The 23,480-nt window shown below is 34.4% G+C and overlaps 1 protein-coding gene across 1 annotated transcript; it reads left to right on the top strand.

The window, feature by feature from the left end:
* Window positions 1-4,881: 4,881 nt before the first annotated feature.
* On the top strand, window positions 4,882-21,123 carry LOC136070693 (fasciclin-like arabinogalactan protein 17). Its single transcript, XM_065780980.1, has 2 exons — window positions 4,882-5,129; window positions 20,550-21,123. Exons 1-2 carry the CDS (start codon window positions 4,882-4,884, stop codon window positions 21,121-21,123), a joined length of 822 nt encoding a protein of 273 aa, XP_065637052.1.
* The last annotated feature ends 2,357 nt before the right edge of the window (window positions 21,124-23,480 follow it).

Here is a 23,480-nt window from a genome sequence, read left to right as displayed (position 1 = left end):
TTGAGAATCCACTATTATCAAAACAAGCAGTTACAAGTAAAAGAATCCCAATACCTACCTATAGTTGAACCCTTACCCCAATACCCAATTGGACTTGTTTTGTAGTGACAATCTCTCCTTTCAATGCATGGCTCCCAGTACGTGACTAATCAATAGATGCGCGGATCCCAGTACGATACTTAATCACCAACTTGAGAAGGATGTTGACTGCAAAGTTCTTCAGTTCATCACACGATGAAGATCAAGAAACTCCTTGTCACAAAACCCTACGGTATATAAACACAGCAGCTTCCTCAAGAAAAAGATGAACTAGGGAAAATTCTATTTTCACTCATAATTTGCATGAACAAGACTTTGCTTCACACTTGTGCAACTTGTGTAACCTGTGATGATCCTCAAAATAATCCTTATATATATTTTGGGTTATGAGAAAAGAAAGCCTAAACACATACTCACGGAATGGATGAAAAACAGCTCTGAAAAATTGAGTTTCATAAACCTCAATAGATAGCCATCTATCGAGATAGCTATCGCGTCACGGGCTGAAACAGCTTTTAAACCTCGATAGATGCTAGTTGTCGAGCTTTAAAATCCAGCACTTTTTTACTTGATTCTTGGACAGACTTGCATGGCTTTAACACTTGAACTTGAAATCTTGTTCCTTGAAGTATTAAACACATCCTAGATCTACCAAATTACAAGTAAAGTGCATTTTGTCAAAGGATTAGCCAATTACATAAAATAGTGACATATGTTCCTAATATTGAATCACATATGTCCTAACACTATCCCTCGATGAACCAACAAGGATTTAACTGGTAGGCACTTCATATAACACTTCTACACAAAACATTGAATTTTTGGCAGTGTGTCAAGCTTCCAAATCCACTGACCTTTAAAGCTTTACTGTAGTTGAGATACACCACAGGCCAATTTGTAAGCACTCCTCCCATTGAATTCACCTGAAGGAGAGTTTGACTAGCACAGACCATCCACTCTGGCGTCTAAGAAAGGAATGGGAATGGCCTTGATCTTCATTCTAAGGACTGCAGGAAAATCAAAAGAGCAGAGGTTAAGATTCCAAGAACCCTCATAAATCATACCTCTGATCAGTAATAGATCTTCATCTCTATTTAGAGGACCTTCCATTAAGCTCCTAAGGCTCCCCTCATTTAGCCATTTATCATACTAAAAATTAACTGTACTGTTTGCATCAATGAGCCATTTAGTGCCTTGGATAAACACTTCCTCCCCTTTCTTAATACTTGATTAGGTTCGGGAACACACACTTCGAGTATTTGCATATTTACTCCAAAGCACTCTGGCCCAAGCTTGATCCTTCTCCATTCGAAGTCTTCAATTCAATTTAGCAAGTAAGGCAATGTTCTTCGGTTTAGTTGCTGAAAGACCTAGTCCGCCTTCCTTTTTTGGTTTGGTAATACTCTTCCACCTAACCAAATGGATTTTCCGTTTCTCATCAGTGGAACCCCAAATAAAATCCCTTCCAATCTTATCAACAACTGCAAGAACTCGACTAGGTAGCAATGTACCCTACATGACATATGTAGGAATAGTTGCTAGAACAGACTGAGCCAGAACAATTCGACCAGCAAAGGATAGAAGATTTGCTTTCCAGCCAGCTAGACGCCTTTGAACCCTTTCCATTACAAAGTTGAAATCTTGAGTTGTTGAACCTGGATTCTTCAAAAGAAAACCAAGATAGGTGTGATAACGCATTAAAATGTGTACTTGTTATATATTTATGTGGGTGTTATCTCCTTATTACTATGCTTAATTTGTATTAGTCCCTATTATTTATCTTTACATAATTTCTTGAATAAGATGCTATTCATTGTGTGTAATTTTCTACTTTCAGGAAATCATGTGAGAAAGATGAGTTTATAGAAATTTGTGAGAGAATGAAGGCCAAACTAGAATTAAAGTGGAGCTAAAGGACCATGCCTAAATGTCTAAGGAGGTGCAGCTGGAGTGCTTCGATCATCTAACATGATTGGAAGCTTCAAATAAGGAAAGAAATCAAAGAGGCAGAATCTGAAAAGGAAAAATCTGATTTGAGCACTGATCAGTATTTTGGGCGTATCTCTCTTCTCAAAAATCCAATTGACACAAGACTGGATGGGTTGGAACCGTGACTTAAATATCTACAACTTTTCAGTTTTGAGTTTTTCGAAATTCTCAATTTTTGAAGGCCAAAATTAACTCACAATTTACTGCTGTAAACCTGGACGGAAATTTAAATAGTAAAAAGTTTTATTTTCTTTGGACACTTAGACATTAGGGTTTTAGAGGGAGGCGGTGAGAACGAATTTTGGCAAAAGAAAACCTTGTATTTTTCTTTCTCTAATGGCAGCCTAAACTCTTTGCTAGGGCTAGGGGTTATGTTTCTTCTCTACGGTATGAATATTCAATGTGATTCTTTCTAGGATTTTATCAATGACATATTTGATTGTTCAATTAGATTTCTTTTGATGTATTAGTTCTTCCATGCTTTCAATAAGTTCAATCATGTTTTTCTTATTGTTTAGAGGAATTTCTAATAGTTTCAAATAGAAATCATGTTTTAAAGTGAATGAGTTTTTCTGAAAACTTTTCTAACCGCATTATTAATCAAGGTTATCATGCGTTCTTGAATTGTCTCAGTTCAACCGAATCATAAGTTTTTAATTGTATAAGAACAATCAATTATGAAATATATATTTTCTTAGATCATAAAGAATTTCATATCGATATAGGGAAACACCCCGATGCCCTAGTATTTACATTATTGATTTAAATCAGTTTTTATTATTATTCTTGTTAACAATCACCAAGCAAAAGTATTTTTATTCTTCACCCAAATTACTGTTTAATTATATTGTCTTTAAATTTATCCTGCTCCTTGTGGTTCGACCTCGGTACTCCGAGAATTATATTGCTACGATCTCCTACACTTGGAAGTGAGCAAGCAAAGGTTCTACCCATATTTTAAGGTAAATATTGTGGCTTGTGTATATGTGTAAATTATGAAGATTTGTGTAATTTTAAACCATTATGTCTATCGAAAATTAGGATTGTGTTGGAGCAATAGATGGTACACATGTCCGTGCATCTGTGCCACTTGAAACACAAGGAAGGTTTCGTGGTCGCAAAGATGGAACCACACAAAATGTGTTAGCTGCCATTAGTTTTGACTTGAAGTTCACATATGTATTGGCTGGATGGGAAGGTAGTGCACATGATTCACGTGTGTTAAATGATACATTTGCTAGGCCAAGGGGATTTTCAATTCCTTAAGGTATTATAGAATTACTTCGCCTTTTGGTTTTATTAGTTTAATAAGTTTTGTGCATTTTTCTAAGCATAGTAGTGATTTGGTTTTATTTTTTAATATATGTAGGTAAGTATTATCTTGGTGATGCTAGGTATGGCAATAAAAATGGAATTTTGTCACCTTATCGGAGTGTGCAATATCACTTGAAAGAGTTTAGTGATCGTCCTTGTGAGAATGAACGGGAATTGTTCAACCTCTGACACTCTTCATTGAGAACTACCATTGAGCGAGGGTTTGGAGTGTTGAAGAAATGTTTTCAAGTGTTGGATGCAGAACCATTTTGGCCTTTTGAAACCCAAGTGAAAATAGTGTTAGCATGTTGTGTGATTCATAATCACATTATGGGGGTTTATCCTGCTGACTATATTATGGAAGCTGCAATGAATCGAGTAGAGTCTAGTGGCTCCCAACAAGAAACACAATCACGTCAGGACTCCATTGAAGATAGTAGAGTGTGGAATGCTAAGAGAGATGAGTTATGCCAAGCTATATGGTCTGATTATACCAACAGTGGAGAGTATTACTTTATTTAGATTTCTATGATTGTAATATGTACTGTATTTTTGTTTTCTGTATGGACAATGTATTTGCTATAGACTTTTAGTGGTGTAAGAATAATTATTTTCAACATTACATTGTCATTTCCAGTAGTTGTTTCGTTCTATTGTGCACATCTATAATCATGGTTGTATGTGTGTTTGATTTGTTGTTCATATGCACAGTAATTACTAAATGCTACTCCCATTATTAAATGCTAGTCTCATTATACAATTATCATATGTAGTAATGTCGAAAGGGAAAGAGAAGGCAGGCAGTAAGCAGTTCAGGTGGTTGCCCCCAATGCACACGACCATGCTAACTGTACTTGCCAAAGAGGTCATGAAGGGCAACAAGCCCTTGAACACTTTTAAGGCCGGCTCCTTTACTACTGTAGCCAATGCGATATCTGATCAGTTTGGGGTCAAGTGCCACCCCTCATATGTGGAGAATTAGATGTGTACTCTGAGGACCATGTGGAGTACCATTCAAACTCATAGAAAGAAGAGTGGGTTTGGCTGGGACGATAACTTGAAAATGATCACATGTGATGCGAAGACTTACCAGGAGGAAGTTATGGTATGGCTTCCAACTATATTTTCTTAATATAAATGATAATATATTTTTTTGGCTTTTATAATCTATGAATTGAGAACAAGACAAGGCTGCTCAAGTACCCTCTTTATATGAAATTTACAATGTCATTCTTTTTAGGATTCCATTGCTTTTACAAATTTTCACATGTAACTTTCATGTGCGGATCTATTGTAAAATCTGGTCTTAGCATTTGTGCATTGTATTTTTTGTTGTACATATCCCATAAATCATGGGTTATGTCTCCTATTTCCTAATAGCCTTTTTTGTTTATCATTGACATAAATCATCTAATGGCATCTATATTGAATTGAATATTGAATTTATGAGTGAAGTGATTATTACATTGTTATTATACGTTCTTTTCTCCCTTACAAGCGCATCGTAAGCATGCAGAGTATTTGAACAAAAAGATAAAGATGTACGATGAATTGGCCATTGTAATGGGGAAGGAAATGGCCACGGGTAGCTTCACTAAGTCGTATGTTGATATTGACACAAAGAAAGACAATGGGGAAAGCACTGAGATGGTGGCTGACAATGGGGAGGAGGGTGTGGTGGATAAAGGGAAGAATGTGGTAGAATCATCCACCACTAGGTCCACAATTTTGAAGTCCCGCAAAAGAGGCCATGCACCTCCCTCTGATGATAGTGTTCTGACTGATCTGTCTAATTAGCTAAAGGAAATTGCTATGGCCTTGAAAGAAATCAACCGGGGCCCTGTTGATTACACCAGTTTGTGAAATAAGAAGGCAGCACGGGGATTTCTGGCCAAGAATGCTAAGCTAAGGAAGCTTTGGATGGATAGTTATTTGTTCACTCAACTCTGACTTGTCTGTTTGGTGTTGACTGTGATGGTAGCTTTAGGGATTGTCATTTGTTGTAGTACTAGTATTCAACTATCATTGTATTATATATGTGATATAATTGTATTACCGGTAAGCAGGCTATGTATGTATTTCTAACCATGGACATATGTTGATGGTACGTATATATTGTGAACTGTTATGCTCTAAGGGATAACAGTTACTTACCTTGACTGTAGGATGTGTAGTCTATTATATTATTGGGACGATACAATTGCCCAAGTTATGTATGTGTACTGTTCAGATACCACGTGTAGGTATCATTTTTGTACACCATGGAGGTGTAATGCCAATGGTGAAAGTACATTATGTGCGTTTTGATATAAATATTATGGCTATATTTAGATGCTCTTTATTGATGTTGATGTTGAAATGGATGATTATTTTTGTATTGTTACAGGTTCGTCTAGGCAATGCAGGTGTTTCTTTTGTAAGGCATTTCATATGTTCCGTAAAATGTTTGAACAAACCAAACATGGGAATTGACTTTTCGTAAAACAAATTCCAAGGCAGCCAAATAGTGGAATTCGTTTTCTACCCTATTTTCTATGGTGCAACCAAACAGCCTAAATACATTTTCCTTACAGGAAAAAAATTTCCTCTGAAATTATTTTACGCTCAGAATTGACTTTTCATTGAACCAAACGCAGCATTAGTAATTTTCAAAGGAATTCTCTACAAACTTTACACAATCAAACCACGATTTGTCATTCCAGAACATGTGGAGGATTCCCTGAAATTCGCTTCATTTTTTTCATTAACTCCACACATCTCCCATGATGATAGTGGATCTGAGCAAGTAGACCCACTTCTAACTCTTTATAAAAGGATCAAGTTTCATTCAATGAAGGTAAGTTTTTACTATTCACAAAAACCACCATCCTTGTCTTCTAAAGAGAATTTTTTTTTTGGTTGTTGAACAAATGCTAAAGCTAAAAAATAAAAAATAAAAAAAAAAAAAAAAACCTTGCAAACACTGTAGCAATGAATGTGATTAGTGACACTTTAAGAAGATAATAAACAAGTATTTGAATGAATGATGTTAAGGATATTATAAATTTTACAACACGAGTTATATAAAAATATAGCACGAATCACAAAAAGTAATTTAAAAATGCATTTAATAGGTTGTTGACATCCACAAATCATATTAATTGTCACATCAATTTGTAAAAGTTTTCACGTAAAACTTATAGTATTTCTGGCATTTTTTTTATCTAATTATTTCTTATGATTAGTGATACATATTTGTAAAAGTTTTCAATTTTTGTCTCTAAATTTTAGGGCCTTTCTATAGTAAGTGGCCCTAGGCAATGGCTTAAGTGGCCTAGGCCTAGGCCCAAACTGCTAAGTCCATACATCTCTCATGATGTTAGTGGTACCTAACAAGTAAACTCACTCCAAACTCTATATAAAAAGGACCCAATCTCACCAGCTTAAAGTTTGTTCTACTATTCATCCACTCACTATACTTAAGTTCTAAGAGAGAAATTTGACTTAATCGTCAAAATGTCCTTAACCAATTCACCTTGGTCACCTTCGATAGTCTTTTTCTTTCTTTTTAGGTCATCCATCTGCTGTTGAAGACCGAAGCATTCAGCCTACTAATTTCACACATCATTAGTTAGTGCCATCTATAGGGAAAAATAAGTGTTAGCCACTTTGCTCTCTAAGACAAAAGGCTACATGATCCGGACTAGGTCGATGGCCACAAGTCTAAAGCACCCAAAAAGTGGAAATGCTTCCAGCCATCCCAACCGCATACCAGCCCCGCCACCAGCGTCCATCCAACAACAATTATAGTCTATGGCGGGTGCAATGGCAAACTTAATGCAGTAGAACCAGGAACTGACTAGGAAAGTCCACGAAAAAAACACACTCTATTTTATCTTTCTTACCATATAAATGGGAGAACAAATACATTGAAATAGTTAAAAATTAGCAATAATAAATACTTAAATTTTATAATTTATTATAGTACAAAATTCACTTTTCTAATAATTTCACAAAATTTCATCCAATAACTTCACAAAAAAAAAATCCCGAACATCATAACCTCATTTAGACCTGTTAAAGCATTTTAGTTTCTTGAAAATTTCTTCATTTTATACAATTCCACAACTCACCCATGATCACCATTAACCAAAACGATCCACGACAGCCAACCCAAGACCACCATCGCAAATAATTGAGGCCACCAAAATGACCCACAACAGCAAACCTAGGACCACCATCACAAACAATCAAAGCCACCAAAATGACTCACCCAACAATCACAAGCAAAACCAAGCAACCAAAGTCAATCCAACATCATTGATGTTGATACAGTATTTTGTCCACTCCCGATTTGCGTGCTCGACCCTGAAAATTCAAACAAAAAAATCATTTTCTCACCAAGGGATTGTAGGAACATCTAAATCATTGTGGTTCATTCCGTTTAGGCTCGAAGAGCTCAAAATGCCAGTTTAGGTCAAAATGACCAAAATGCCCCTAGTCGACTGAGAGTTAACCGAAGGTCAAAATTGGTTAAAACTTCACCAAAATGAAAATTTTCATATTTTTATATCAAATCCAAGGTTATTGCATCTTTTTATCAATTTTGACTAAATTTGACCTAGGGTTGAATTTTTGGTAGCAACTGAGGGTTGACTTTTAATCCGACCATCCTATTGGGATGAAACCAACATCATTACAAAACTATTGAATTCTCTATAAAACTACTGCTCACAAGTTGAAATCGTAGTTGAAATGATTGAGATATCATAAAAATATTGCCAAGAGTGTCAGCTTGCTTCTAAGGTCCATAACTCTTTGGTCCTCCATCCAATTTTCAAAAACTTAGATGATCTAGAAACTAGACATCCATATCTTTCTAATTCCACTAGAATCAGGTCAATCAAATTTTTGGAATGCTTTCAAATAGGTGTCCAAATTTGGAAGCTAATTAGTCGCAAAGATCGATGTACTGGCGCATACTATGTGTGCCCAGCATGACTAGCGTACACTATGTGTGCACCTGTGAATTTCGGGCACACACTATGTGTGTGCCTAGAATCGAAAGTCACAACAAATATATATAAAGAGGTCTCTCCCCTTCTAGATTTCCCAAAAAAAAAAAAGAGGATTTTGGGGTCTTGGGAAGATTTTCTCTTGGCATATCTCTCTATATTTTCACTATAATTCTCTCCCAAACACATACATCAAAATCTTTGATTCTTTCTAGCTCCATACATCAAGAGGTAGTGTCGTTGCTTCCATTTCCTCCTCATTGGTCCTCCTTCCTTGGTTTTAAGGTTTAGAGGGTGTAGATGTAGCTTTTTAGCTACTATCTACACCCGTTTAATTTAAAAGCCTTTTCTTGCCTTGTTTAATTTTCCTAGTATGCTTTATTGCTTTGTTTAATTTCTCTAGCATGTTTTCATTACCTTGATGATGTTGGTCTAGCCTTCTTGACTATGATATGTCTAAATTTTATTGTCTATGCTTTTTATGCCATATTTGCATGTTTCATGCTATGCTTGAGTGCCTTTTTGCTTTGATATTTGTTTATGCCTTAATTTTGTGTTTTGGAGTCTTAGGTAGGGTGTAGATCTTGATTCTCTAGTCAAGGTCTTCATCGAAACACTCATGCTCAATAAAGGGTTTGGATTAGTGTCTTAAATACATATTTGTGCTTGTTTGGCTATTTTACTTGTTTTTTATGTTTTTAATTTCGAGATCCTTTGTAATGAGATGTCATGTTTGGATACTTCATTCTTGGATCCATGTTCCTCTTTAGATCCATGCTTATATACTTAGATCTAACTTTTTGCATCTTCAAACATGTTTCCTATGCAATTTATGCCTCTTTCGTGTTTGGTTGCATCTTTTGTGCTTTTACTTTTCTATGTTTGGTTGCATCTTTTCCCTTTGTTGCTTGTATGGGTGCAACTGCTTGTTAGAGATCATATGATGATGTTGTTGGTATGCATATACATTGCCTCTCTCTCTTGCCTAACTTTGCATGTTAGGGTTTCTCATGTTAGCCTTGAGTGTGCGTCATAATGTGTTTAGCCTTTATCCTTGTATGCGATAATAACATGCTTTATGTTGCCTGCTTTATGTCATTATGTATGATTTCAACATGTTGGTTGCATCCTTTCTTGCTTGTTTGTCTTGATTATGCATGTTTACTTGCTTGTTTAATTTTGTCACCAAGCCTCACTCTAGGGTAGGGTTTCATGGGGGGTTTGCACCCGTCCATATGCACAAAACCCAAGACCCACTTTTAGGAGCTTGCTTGTTGACACGTGTGTCTTCCGTAATTTAATTCAATGGATCTACGGACACAATCCAAATCTACATTTGTTACATATGTCTCTTTGTTTGTTTACTTCCATGTTTTCATCCCTTTGTTGTTTGTTTGCTTGCCATGCTTTGCTTGTTTTGTGTGATGTTTAGTTTGTTTATATTCCATGTGGCGGATGGATCATGCACCCTACTTCCAAGAGGCAAGCAAAAGGGCATTGATCAGTAAATATTAGGGGTTTAGCCCCTCTGAGAGGTTTATTATTTCCTTAGCCTTTACTTTAGAACTATGTCTAGTTGCTTTCCTAGGTTAGGGTTCTTTCCTTACATCTTGCTTTGGGCCACACCTTTTGGGTGTAGATATATCTACATTTTCACTCTCTATGATGAAAATATATTGTACATGCTTTATATTGTGAAGGTGTATCATGCACTTAGGATTATGGACATCCATGATTAGGTGGCAACCCCTCCCTAATCATGGATGCTTCTTGACCTTGAAGTGTGGGTATCAATTCAAGACTTATATTGTAGATGCATATTAATACTTTTATTGGGTACATGATCTACCACGTGTGTGATTGCCCCTATCCATGTCATCTAGTGACATTTGGTTTCGCTGTGTATATGACGCGCACCATGTGTTTGGTACTTAGGTGCACCTCGGCGTGCCTTAGACCAAACATATTGGGGCAAGCCGTATAGTTGGTGTGCCGTGGCACACCTAACACAAAACTCTACTAGATTTTTGCTATGATAATAGGACAACTTCTTGCTATATTTTCACCATGAAAGCTTAGTGAAGATCACGTTTTGCGTGCCACGACACACTCGATTCAAAGTGCTATCGGATTTCTGCCACGAAAATAAGGTGAAATGCTATTAGATTTTCATCATAGAAATTTGGTAGTAATTTCAATTTGCTATCAAAACAATGATGAAGACCACACACTTTTCTAAATCAAACCTCAAAAGCTCAAATTCTTTAAAGCCTCAAAACCTATAGCCAATAGCTTTATTTTATTTGCTAATGACTAAAACTTAAGATTTTATCAAAATAAAGGATTGTCTCACGACATGCGTTGTGGGTGCCTAACATCTTCCTCACATGTAACCAAATTTTTGAATCTAAGAATCAAGATTTTTTTATTATCCATTTAAATTAGAAAAAAAAAAATCGATTTCTTCTTAACCTAGGATTGGTAATAAAATCAAAATAAAGTTAGGTAACTGATCACACCTAGAAAAACCCAATGATTGGAAGCAACTCTTGAACCATAATAAAAACGGGTCACTATAATAATTAACACCAACCATGCACATCCCTAAAAGGGGAAGAGAAAGGGGGACATACATGTTTGTTCCTTTCCCCTTACCCACATGTGTGGAGTGGGCACACATCGTCGTTCAAGGTGGTCATAGCCATGAGGTATAGACAGTCGCCACCATCAAACCACTGCCTTCCATTCTCAAAGCTGCCATCGTCAACCAGAGGGAGAGAGAGAGAGAGAGCAACAAAGAGAAGAGACAAATAAGAGAAAGAGTGTTGAGTAGAATAAAATAAATGAGTTTAAGTTTAGAAACGATGAACATTAAGTTTTATAAGTAACAAATTATTATAGAAAGATGTAAAAAATTTTAGATATAAGAATTTAGTTGTTGCAGTTTTTTTGTGGTTTAGGGTACTAAAATTTAGCTTTTAGCAAACCAGATCCTAATGCTCTTGTAGTATACAAAATGTTAAATAAAGATAATAAAATGAATAATTGGTATCAATGCCCTAAGGTGTGACCTATGAATGTCACAATGTTTATCATTTGACTACTCCCTTGGAAATGCCACGTTTAACTTGTGTTGGGGGCGGAAAAGTTTTCCTTTCGACAAATGGAATTTGTGTTAGGTTGGGGGCCTAGACCGAAACTCAGTAATGGGCTTGAAGCACGGCCCAAAAGCTATTGGTGAAACTTTTGAGAACTCGCCTTATTTTATGCCTTGGGCATAGGTTAGGACTGGCAAGGATTATGGGATGGCCCAAAAATGTTTCCTATAGCAAACACGTCAGTACAATAGAAAAACCTATTGCAATAAAGAAATAGTCCAACAGTAAAGTATTCCAGCAGTAAAATGAGACAGAACAGAATAAAGCTCCAACCGTTAATTATTTCATAAATTAAGGAAAGTGTCTACATATCCAAAATCATCATCTATAGGTTCTAGTGAGAAGAAGTCCTCCAATACAAGAACATGAGGAAAAAACTCTATAGTAATAAATACATTATAACCTTTAATAGTAAATAAATAAACAAACACTATGAGGTCCATTATAACAAGTAATGGACAAAGCTTTGTGTGAGATGAAGGGAGAGAGAGAGATTCCAGCTAGAGCAGCAAGATCATTATTATGCCTAGATATGCTCATGAAGATTGTATATACAGTGAGTAGTGAGGGTCATTTTGGTAGCATGAATAGTGAGAGGGAGAGTATTTAGCAAAGCTGTTGGGACTTTCTGCTTGGGGATAGATGAGAGATTATGAGTAGAGGTGTGAGGGCTATTTGTCAACTAGGGGTTGAAGAGCTTATTTTCTAATTTTGGAACTAAGAACTCAATAGCTCAAAACCTTACTAAGAGCTTTAAGAAAATTAGAGAGAGAGAGAGAGAGAGAGAGAGAGAGAGAGAGAGAGAGAGGAAAATAGAGAAGTTTATGAGAGAGTTGTTCTTCTCTATTGGTGTGTCTTGGTGTGTTGATAAGGAGCTCTATTTATACTTGAGTTTAAAGGGGTATTTAGCGAATAATCTATGCCAAAATCAGTCTCAATCTTTAGAAAATCCTCAAAAAATCATTCTTAGGATTTGGCCAAGAATGGTATGTTCAGTTGTAAAGTGTTCTTGCTGTTTTTGGTAACAATAGCTGGAGTTTTGACTTAGCATTAAATCCTGATTGTCCTTAGCCAATGCGATTAAAGCATGTATTTAGGCTAATGATGTTGGTTGTCTGCTACTAGTATCAGAGCTTCCTAGGGCAGATTGTGTCACCCCAAGCCAGGTGTCAATCTTGGAGCCCTTTGCTGGAGATTTCCTTGGTACTCTCCAAACCACATTTCCCTAAGTTTCCTCATTAGGGTTCATGTGCTTGGTTCATGAACCAGAAAATATACATTTTTGGCATGGTAATGAGTTATTTTTAAAGGATTCCAGAAGCTTCCATGGTCTGCTCATATCTACCCCTTGTTCCTTAACCAATTGTGTTGGAGAAGAGAGAAAGCATGGTTGGCTTAAGCCTCACAGCTTTATGTCTTGTCATGACAACTTTATGTCACATCAATAATCATGAAAATCAACTTGCCAAGGAAGGATGTAAGCTCAGTTAGACATGTGTCCCCTTCTGATCTAATTTGACAAGCTAAAAGTGATGGTAGTAGACCCCAACTGTCAGCTTAATTGTGCTGAAACTTGACTAGTGGCTAGTCTAACCACTTTCTTTACATAAGTGAGCTTTGGTTGCTGAGATTAGCACATGAGTTAGGCTGTCTCAGCCGAGCCTTGTTGTTGAGTTTCTTTGGGCTTGTTCATCTCTACAAAATGAATAGTTTTGCTATAGGTTTGTAATATACATGGGCTTTTGTAGTTAGAGTTTCTTATGGAAGAAATAAGCATAGTTCCCGTGAATTTCGTAGAAGACATAGTTTTGAAATATGGGTAATATGTCATAAACAATTTATGTTTCCCATGGGTTAGGCAATTTAGTATATCAAAATATGTTTTTGCCAAAGAATAGTTTTGGGTTTTCAGCATAATATAATTCTTTTACCAAATAATATTTGGGCTTAGGTAAAATAATTGTTTGCCCAATAGTTTTGGGTTTTTTGATAGAAGGTGCTAAAATAGTATTTGAGCTTTTTGTAAATAGTTGCCAAAATAATATTGGACTTTTTGTAAATAGTTGCCAAAATAGTATTTGGGCTTTTGTAAATAGTTGACAAAATAGTATTTGGGCTTTTTGTAAATAGTTTGAGATCTTGTAAAAAAACATTGCCATGTAGCAACGGGTTTTAGGGTGTCGTGTAACAATGAGTTTTAGGGTGTTGTATAGTAACGGGCTTTGTAAGAATACCGTGTAGCAACGGACTTTAAGGTGTTGTGTACCAACGGGCTTTAAAGTGCCATGTAGTAACGGACTTTTAGAGGTGTCGTGTAGTAACAGACTTTAGAGTGCCGTGTAGCAACAAACTTTAGGGTGTTGTGTAGCAATGGGCTTTGTAAGAGTGTCGTGTAGCAATTGGCTTTAGGGTGCTATGTAGCAACAAGTTTTAGGGTGCCATGTAGCAACGAGCTTTTAGAGATGTCGTGTAGCAACGGACTTTAGGATACCGTGTAGCAATGGGCTTGGGAGTGCCGTGTAGCAACGAGCTTTAGTTAGAGTGTATGGCCTTTTAGGGTTTTGCCCACAAGGTAAATGAGTTTAGGCTTTTAAAGAGATGGCATAATTTTGTGGCCCAATTTTGATAATGATATGAGAAGTATTTGTGTAGACCAAAGTTGGATAATATGGAAAATATTTGTGAGGGCCCAAAATAATTTATGGGGCTTGTATAGGAAATATATGTGGGAGCACAAGTTGAGTAATTATATGAGGAATATTTATGAGAGCCCAAGTTAGGTAATATGTGGGAAATATTTGGGTAATATGTTGGAAATATTTGTAGGGGCCCAAAATAGTTCATAGGCTTGTATGGTATTTTAGTGAGTGGGTCAATGAAATTAGGACCTAAAAAATTAGACCACAACAACTTGTTAGGGTTTGAGTCCTAAAATCAATTTATTGTCATGTTTAATATGTTGGAGATATTTGTAGGGGCCCAAAATAGTTCATGGGCTTGTATGATATTTTAGTGAGTGGGTCAATGAAATTAAGACCTAAAAAATTAGACCACAACAACTTGTTAGGGTTTGAGTCCTAAAATCAATTTATTGTCATGTTTTAAGCAATTGAAGTATTTATTATATGTACCAATTAAGATTGTTGATCTTGATCATGGAAATTGAGACTTCTAGTTGATATGTTAATATGTTTTAAGTGTGAGACACATTGAATTGGACTGCTGTAAAATTAATTATTCAATTAACAATTGTTACCTAAATAATAAATCATCATTTTAGCACGTGTACACAAGTTGAGTTGGCAAAGCTCCATAAGGAAAGTATTTATTTTATTTTATTTTATTTTTATGGAAATTGGTGCAGAACTGATCTCACATTACTTTGGGAATAGCCCTGCACTATAAAAGACCTCCTAGGCTCTTTTCCTAAAATACACTAAAACCACTAGAAAAATAGTGATTCAAGAAGGAGCTTTCACTAAACATATTTTGATTTCAAAATTTTCTTGGCTGTGACCATTTTTTGTTCTAAGCCTTCTAGTTAAACATTTACTAACCTACTAAGATTCTAGGGGCAAGCTTTTAACTTGTTTGCTTCAAGGTATTTCTTTTCCACTTTTCTTTTTCCTTTTTTTCATTTTTGTGCTTGCTTTATTTTATTTTTTTTATTGCTTTCTAGTTTTTTTTTGTTACTTAGTTTATTTCTTTTCTAGGTTAGAAGCAAGCTAGGTCAGATTTATTTTTCCATTTATCGTACACTAGTTCATCTCTGCATACATAGTCTACATGCCTACATATGTAGGTGTAGACAACTGATTCTGTATCTGGTTAATAAATTTTGTCTCTAGTCCTAATGATGAGCTTGATATGTCTACAAAATGTAATTGAAGTTATTTTGATAGTTTTGAAGTAATCACAACTCAAAATTACTCAAATAGCTTCTTTTTTTCTTTTTCTTTTTTTCATTGAGTTCCCATTTAATCCTTTAGTTATTTTCTTCTTTTATGAAATCCAATCTCATTAAACATAACCTTTAGTAACTCTTCACTAAAGTGGTTAGACCCAACACTTTGAATAACTAATTTCTATAATACTTATTTCAAGGGAATGTTTCATGCCTCTTATCGAGGTTAAGGATTCCGTCTTGAGAATATATGTTCCCTCAACACTACATGTAGTTTCCCACCATATTGAGATTTAGATCATTAGATTAGATTTCACACTTGATATATCAAAGCAACCTACATTTCATGATTAGGTTCACAATCCTCCTAGGATAGAATCTATAAAAATAAAAGTCGTGAGATTTATTATTCAGGCAACAATTATTAATTGAATAATTAATTTCACAGCGGTCCAATTCAATGTGTCTTACACACATAAGACATATTAACATATCAACTAGAAGTCTCAATTTTCATGATCAAGATAGACTATCTTAATTGGTACATTATAGTCATTGCAGATGAAACACCCAATTTCATCACTAACTTCGAACTATGTTTTTTAGTCTAGAAGGAACTTGTGATTTATATCTTTTGTAACTAAATCACATACAATTCATCTTAAGGATTATATGGTAATATCCAATTAGTTAATGTTCAAAAACATGACAGTAAATTGATTTTAGGACTCAAACCCTAACAAGTTAAACGTGGCATTTCCAAGGGAGCATTTCAAATGATAAACATTATGACGTTCATTTGTCACACCTTGGGGCATTAATACCAGTTATTCATTTTATTAACTTTATTTAACATTTTGCATACTATAAGAGCATTAGTATATGGTTTGCTAAAGGCTAAATTTTAGCATTTAAAATAAATTTTTTTTTTTTTTTTTAAAAGATTAGTGTATATCCTTCACATTGAAGAAGTTGATATGAACAAAAAGTCTAATATTAGTCTAATTTATGGAAGTGTGAAGCTGATTTTTTTTTTTTTAATTGAGAGAGACTTCGTTTGAAAAAGAGGTCAATATATAATAGTTGATAAGATTTCAATTGTGACCAAATTTTTGTTTTTTATTTTTATGTTTTATGCATCTTAGGTTTCTTAGGCTTTATCTAATTAGGTTTTTTGGTCATTGTAATTCATTTTAATTTGAAGTTTTATATTCCTACTTTATCTAATTAGTTTTGGAAGTGATATTTATTTCGAATTAGTATTTCAATTGTATGACAACACAATTTTTGTTTTCTCTTTCTGTACCTAGATTTATCTATTTTTAAAATTATCTTGATTGTAGTAACTTGGTAGGTCTAGATACTTATATTGGAAAAAAAAAGTGTCTCCTTATAATGTTAGAATTTTTAAGTATCATATATATATATAGAGAGAGAGAGAGAGAGAGAGAGTTTTCATTAATAATTGTTATACTATTTTAACAATTTTCATCAATTATATTTTCAAAATATGATTTAACTTTCTAACATTTGAATGCTCATATTGTGGTTAACATAACAACAAGGAAGCATATATTACGCATATAGGTACCAAATAAATGAAGGACAAACAATACTCTTTGGTGGTTGACTCTTCCACCATTTCATAATTGATGCATATATACAACTATTGAAGAAGAAAGACTAAGGTTTATAGGCAACAAATAACCACAATTATAGAGACCAAGATAAATGATACAAAACCTTCGGGATGAAGGACAAACAATACTCTGTGGTGGTCGACTCTTCCAACAATGCATAATTGATGCATATGCAACAACTCATAGTCCGAAGTTATACAGCAATACCTGTTTATTTACTTATTTACTTATTTGTTACACCAATGCAATTTATTACCTTCTTTATAATAATTATTTATTTTGTTATTTTTTTCAAATAAAAAATATATTTTAAAGTTTATGATAAAACCGTGCAACGCAAGGGCCTTTTTACTAGTATATATAAAAAAAATTTTAAAAAAATTGAAATCCTTTTAATTAAAAAAACAAAAAGAAAAAAAAAAGGTTAAACAACAAAATGATGTCATGCCGCACATAGACAATGTTTTTCAAGCTGGAAGAGAAAACTAATAAAATTAAAGCTTAAGAGCATTCACACCAAAGGTGTGATAAATGCTAAGAAACTATTTTTAGCACAAAATCACCAAAATGCAAGCTACAACAAAGATGTTATACTTTAAAAAAATAGCATTGGAGCTACATTAAGTTGTTATCTTTGACACCTTAGTGTAGCTACAATCTTATAATAAAAAAAAAACATTTTATTTATGGACAAAGTTCAGTTACAAAATTGGTCGTAGCCTTAAACTACAACATTTTTCAATATCTTTTTATTGATGGTGAATTCTAACAAATCCACCATTAGACTACACATTCTTCTTATATCCTTCATGCTTGCAAAATTTTTAGAAAATTAAAGATCAATAGCTATGTCATCAACAATTACTTAAATTGCACATCAACAAATTGCTTAAGTTGCAAGTCTTTACAGTTTAAAATTATGCATAAAATATAAGCTTATAGATGTGGGCGCAAGGGAGTACACCTCAACCTTTGGAGTGGACCGTGGTGGAGGGCGAAAAATGGAGTTGTCACCTAGATTAGGTCTAAGAATCATATTGAGCCTTTTGGGCCAGTCACTTACATGGATAGGTCTGCATACCAAATTATGAGTCCAGTATTTAGGTAATGTTTTGTAAGGTGTTAGACACCCAAGACTGCTGGGCTTGTGGGTCGGGCTCCATTATGTGTTACTAGACCATATTTAAATAAATAAGTTATTAAAAGAGTCATAATCCTTAATCTAAACATAAATCATGCACTTAAATGAAATAATACACATAACATTTTAAAATTTAAATCACAATATAAAAGGAAACAAATAAAACACAATCAAACAAATATATTTAAAAAAAGGAAAAGATAAAAATAAATAAAACACACAAGAAAAAAAAATCAAATAAACTAAACATGGCAAAAAGACTCAAACAAATTAACATGGAAAATAATTAAACGCAATATATTAACCTAAACAGAGTCAAACAGAATTAAAAAAACATGTGAAAAATGATTAAATAAATAAAAACAAGAGTTTTGCCATAATCTGGGTTCAAGGTGCATACACATGGTTGAACCATGAGCACACATACTCGATGATGCATATGCATCCTTTAGCACAAATTTGAAAAATCACATTTTTATAGATTTAATCAAACAAAGTTATAAACATAGAAATCAAATAAGCATGTTAGAAACCCTAAAAACCTAAACTAACATAAAAACAAATAACACAAAGCATCTATATAAACAAATAAACATGAAAAAAATCAATAAGTAGTAAACTACATTAAATAAATAAGCATGTTAAACTTTACATAAAACTAAAATAATAAAACAAGTACAACCAAAACAGATTATAAACTACCTAAAATTAGATTAACACATATTAAAAAAAATTAAAATGAACAAACAAATCAAATAAAACAATTAGAGGAACTACATTAAGAAACTCATGTGAATCCTATTCAACAAATAAAGAACACAATAGTTTTTAGGAATCACAACTCCAGAACAAAAGGTTTTGAAAAAGTTTTGTAGAAATCCAATTAAGAACAAGTTTTTGCTTTAGAACTAACTAAAGAGAGGTTTTTGAATCTGTAAAAAATGTGCTAGATGCTGCCCTAAGGTTTTTGAAAAGAGAAAATAGGGTTTTAAAGAAGATGGAGGCCAAAAAATAACTCTCTTTAGTTATGGTTTTGATTGGAGACATAAGATGAGTATTTATAAGTTAAAATTAGGGTTTTCGGGGCTTTTTAATAGTCTTTGGATATTCCTAAGGGTCTAGGGGCCGGCCCACATCAAAGCATGATATTATAAGCCCTTAAAATGAAGTTTTAAAACCCATAAAATCTAACTGCTTAGTTGGCCCAACTTCAAATGGTCATAACTTACTTGATAAAAGTTCAAATTAGACAAAATTTATGTTTAAATTGAAGCTCAGGATGTCTACTTTCTAATGGAATAAACCTCACTCAAAATTTATTTGTGGATAAAAAGTTATGATAAAAAAGTGAGAAAAGGTTATTTTTAGTATCCATTTCAAAGTGATTTAAGCACTTTTAAGTTGTAATTACTACCAAATTATTGTGAATTCTTTTATTACCCTTGGTTGACATATGTCAAGCTCATCATTAAGGACGGGGACCAAAATTGATTAATGAGTACAAAATGCGGTGTCTACAATAGATAATATAATAAATAATATCTTATTGATCCAAAATTTGACATGTGTATTAAGGGCGTAAAAAACATGCAATTCAACGGTAGATTTTCAAAATATGTTGTATTATTTATTTTAGGCAAAAAGCCACTTTTAGTCCCTACATTTTCAGGCGATTCTCATTTTAGTCCCTACATTTTATTTTTATCACTTTTAGTCCCTAATCTAAAAAACGCTTTCTGTTTTAGTCCCTACCGTTACTCATTTAACAGAATTATCCTACGTGGCAAACAGTCCAACAGTAAATGCTGACGTGTTCATTAAAATAATATTAAAAAAATTATTTACATTTTTTTAAAATGCCATATCAGCAATTTAATTTTTTAAAAAAGCCACATCAGATAAAAATATTAAAAACATTTCTAACCTAATTATTTTTTAAAATAAGAAAAGAAATTAGTTAAATTAATTTTTTTTCTTTTTTTAGAAGAACATGAAGAACTCAGAAATTTTTTTTCATTTTCTTCCCCAACTAAGCTTCCCAAAAAATTAAAAACTAAAAATTTACTTTCCTTTTCTTGCATTTTCTTAATAGCCAAACCCATAAAATTACTCAGATTTACAAAATAAAAAGACATGGCCATAAAAATTTACAAAACAGAAACATTCAACAAAATTTTCTTATGCTTTGAAACCAAACACGAAAAACACAAAACTCAAACCCAGATTTTCGGCCTCCATGCACAACCAAACCACAAACAACCACACAACCTTAAATTCCTTAAACTCCAAAACCCCAAAGTAATTAAACCTAGAAAGAAGCTCCAACAAAACTCACCTTTGCCTCGCATTGCCTGAAAATCCCAACCTCAGATCATCTTCTCCGGCGAATAACTCCAGCCAAATAAACTCCAACTCGGTCCTCGTCGCTCTTCTGGACTCGCATTACACTGAGCTCGCCGAGCTGGTCGAGAAAGCCTTGCTGTTGCAGACGCTAGAAGAGACAGTCGACAAGCACAACATCATAATCTTCGCACCCAGAAATAAAGCTCTAGAACGCGATCTCGACCCTGAGTTCAAGCGCTTCTTGCTTGAGCTTGGCAATCTCAAGTCTCTCCAAAAGCTCTTGATGTTCCACATTATCCCAACTCGGATCGGATCCAACCAATGGCCAACTCACCCCGAGTCAACTCACCACCACTGCACTCTCTCCCACGACAATCTCTTCCTCACCCACCACGAAAAGACCGGAGACAAAACCGTTGACCACGCGAAGCTCATCCACCCGGATTTCCTGACCCAACCCGACGAAGTCATCCACAGAATCGAACGCTTGCTCATCCCACAGTCTGTGCAAGATGAAAATCTGGGTTTGAGTTTAAGGAATTTAAGGTTGTGTCGTTGTTTGTGGTTTGGTTGTGTATGGAGGCCGAAAAGCTGGGTTTGAGTTTTGTGTTTTTTGTGTTTGGTTGCTAAGAAAATGCAAGAAAAGGAAAGGAAATTTTTAATTTTTAAATTTCTAGGCAAGCTTAGTTGGGAAAGAAAATGAAAAAAAAAAATTTCTGAGTTCTTCATGTTCTTCCAAAAAAAGAAAAAAAAATTAATTTAACTAATTTCTTTTCTTTTTTAAAAAAATAATTAGGTTAGAAATTTTTATAATATTTTTATCTGACATGGCTTTTTTTTTAAAATTAAATTGCTGATGTGACATTTTAAGAAATGTAAATAATTTTTTTAATATTATTTTAATGAACACATCAGCATTTACTGTTGGACCGTTTGCCACGTAGAATAATTCTGTTAAATAAGTAACGGCAGGGACTAAAATAGAAAGCGTTTTTCAGAATAGGGACTAAAAGCAGTAAAAATAAAATGTAGGGACTAAAATGGGAATCGCCTGAAAATGTAAGGACTAAAAGTGGCTTTTCGCCTTTATTTTATTGAGTAAGCTTGTAGCCTTAGGTTACAACTAATTTTGTAGCTAAATTTTGTCCTTCATTTATTCTCTCTCTGCTTTTCCTTAAAAAAAATATTTTTCTTATCTTTCTTTCTTCTTTGTTCAATCCATCTGTCTCTCTTTTTTCTCTTTCTTCTCTATTCAGTGTTCAGTCCCTTTTTTTTTTCTTCTCTTCTCATTGGTTCTCTCTCCTTTTCACCGGTGGATCGTGGTGGTGGTGAATCGTGGATCGTGGTCTTTAAATCTCCATGGTGGTGGATCATGGACTGTTCTCTCTACTTTTTCTGGGTTTCGGTGGTTCTGGCTGTAAGTGATTGCGGTTCATGGGTCATGATGTTTCTATGGGTCACTTTGATTCTGTGGGTAATGATGTTTTAGAGGAGGTGATGTGGGTTGATTCGGTGGCTATGGGTTGTGGCTAGGTTTTGCGGCTGGGTTTTTGGGGTGGTCATTACTGTTGGTAAGGGTGGCTGCATCAAATCAAATTAGGGTTGGGGTGGATCGTTTGGGTGGCTGGGGTGGGTTGTTGTTGGGGTTTTGTGGGTGGTGGTTAGTTGTGGGTTTGTGGAGATGGTGAATGGTGGGCTGTGAGGTTGATCAGACGAAGAGAGAATGACCAAAATAGGAGAGAGAAATCAATAAAAAAAAATGAATAAATTTTAGCTGAGATGTGAAAAATATTACTTTTTGATATTTGATCATTTGTAAAGTGTGTTGTTAAAATAGATAGAGTTATATTTTAAGATGTTAAAAGCTAAATGGAGACAAAAAAAAAAAATGGTAAAAAAATTTGGGTTCACCCTTGGTGTGGTGGTCACTCCACAAGTATAAATACTTGTGGGGTGTGGGGGGTAAAGGCGGAGGTTCAAGTTTCCAAGAGGGAATTTTACACACATATGCACTTAGATTAGGCTAGTAGAAATTCTATCTTGTATAAAAAAAATAAAAATAAAAATAAAAAAAAGGGTGCGAAATAAATTAAAAAAGAAGAAGAAAAAATTGAAAAAGAAATAACAAGAAGTTGAAAGGCGCAGATTCCAAAAAATAGAAAAGAAATGAAAAACGGCAATTTATAAATGGCGTAAATGCACTTTTAGTCCCTACATTTTGACTTTTTTTCTATTTTAGTCTCTACATTTTATTTTTACCACTTTTAATTCCTAAACCAATTAACGCGGGACATTTAAGTCCTTGAAGCACCATTTCGTCACCAAACTAACAGGGAAAGCTGATGTGGCTGACGAATCAATAAAATAATGACTTTTTTTACACATGGATCAATAAAATAATGGGGAAAGCTTACATGAAGCACTTACCAAGCAATCTGACATGTAGGTAAAGAAAAATCCCCAAATCAGACTTTAATCCCTAGATCAGCCTCTCTGTCTCTCTCGAACTATCAGCCTCCCAAACCATCTTTGCCACTTGAAGCCACCATCATCATCAACCATCTCTCAAGATCTTCAACCATTTCAGAGTCCCTGATCAGATGGAAGCAAGCTCTTCAACCAATTCAAGCTTGAGGAGGAAAGCTCCATTTAGGTGCTACTGTGCTGAAAAACTAGTGTTAGTTGTTTCGTGGACAATAGACAACCCTAGCAGAAGGTTTTATGGCTGTCCAAACTACTAGGTATTTCAATATTTGAGTTTTTTTTTTTTAATCAATCATGTTTTGTTGTGTTGACCATGTTAGAACACCCAATTATGTTTTTTTTTTTTCTATGAAGTAGTTGATATTTCTTTGCTATGCTTTGTTACCGTTGGTGGGTTATTGATGTTATTCTGTTTTAGCCTTGGAGTTATGGGTGATTCCTGGAATCTTTGAGTTGGGTGCTTGAAATGTTTTA

This window comes from Quercus suber, unplaced genomic scaffold, assembly GCF_002906115.3.
Source record: "Quercus suber isolate HL8 unplaced genomic scaffold, Cork oak 2.0 scaffold_253, whole genome shotgun sequence".
Classification (NCBI taxonomy): domain Eukaryota; kingdom Viridiplantae; phylum Streptophyta; class Magnoliopsida; order Fagales; family Fagaceae; genus Quercus; species Quercus suber.
The sequence above is the reverse complement of the archived record's forward strand: the minus strand, read 5'-3'. Positions and strand labels throughout refer to the sequence as shown.

What these genes read in the sequence shown, in the direction of transcription:
- LOC136070693 (XM_065780980.1), top strand. Translation starts at nt 4,882, where the DNA reads ATGTACGATGAATTGGCCATTGTAATGGGGAAGGAAATGGCCACGGGT. An exon ending in GATAGTGTTCTGACTGATCT is followed by an intron (nt 5,130 to 20,549) that starts GTCTAATTAGCT and finishes TCCCAACCTCAG; the next exon opens with ATCATCTTCTCCGGCGAATA.